This window comes from Eimeria mitis, genomic scaffold (assembly GCF_000499745.2).
Source record: "Eimeria mitis Houghton genomic scaffold, Emh_scaff3806, whole genome shotgun sequence".
NCBI lineage: Eukaryota > Apicomplexa > Conoidasida > Eucoccidiorida > Eimeriidae > Eimeria > Eimeria mitis.
In genome coordinates, this window is record NW_013572141.1 from 1,787 (window position 1) to 2,096 (window position 310).

Below are 310 nucleotides of genomic sequence, written 5' to 3' on the forward strand. Positions count from 1 at the left end.
CTGTTTTTGTTGCTGCTGCTTGCTGGCTTTCTTTTAGGCTTTTTTCTTCTTCTTCTTCCTCTTCTGTTTCTGCTTTCGATTCGTTTTGTTGTTTAATTGTTTTTGTTTTTTCTGTTGCTGCTGCAGCAGCAGCAGCAGCAGCAGCAGGAGGAGAAGGTATAGCTAGAGGGAAAACAGGTTCCTTGACATGTTCTTCTTTTTTATTTTTTTTTTCTTTTTCTTTGTTTGTTTCTGTCTCTTGTAGTTGTTGTTTTGACTCTTTCTCTGTTTCTTCTTTTTCTGTTGCAGATATCTTATTAGATGCAGAGCC

The 310-nt window shown here is 37.4% G+C and overlaps 1 protein-coding gene across 1 annotated transcript in view; it reads right to left on the reverse strand.

The window, feature by feature from the left end:
* Positions 1-296: 296 nt before the first annotated feature.
* The window catches only part of EMH_0069720 (uncharacterized protein), a gene marked incomplete at both ends in the record, with an annotated part of 1,119 nt that continues 1,105 nt past the window's right edge, over positions 297-310 (reverse strand). Inside the window, one exon of the mRNA XM_013498896.1 lies at positions 297-308. Coding sequence (XP_013354350.1) covers positions 297-308 — 12 coding nt within the window. The remainder of the gene's footprint in view (positions 309-310) is intronic.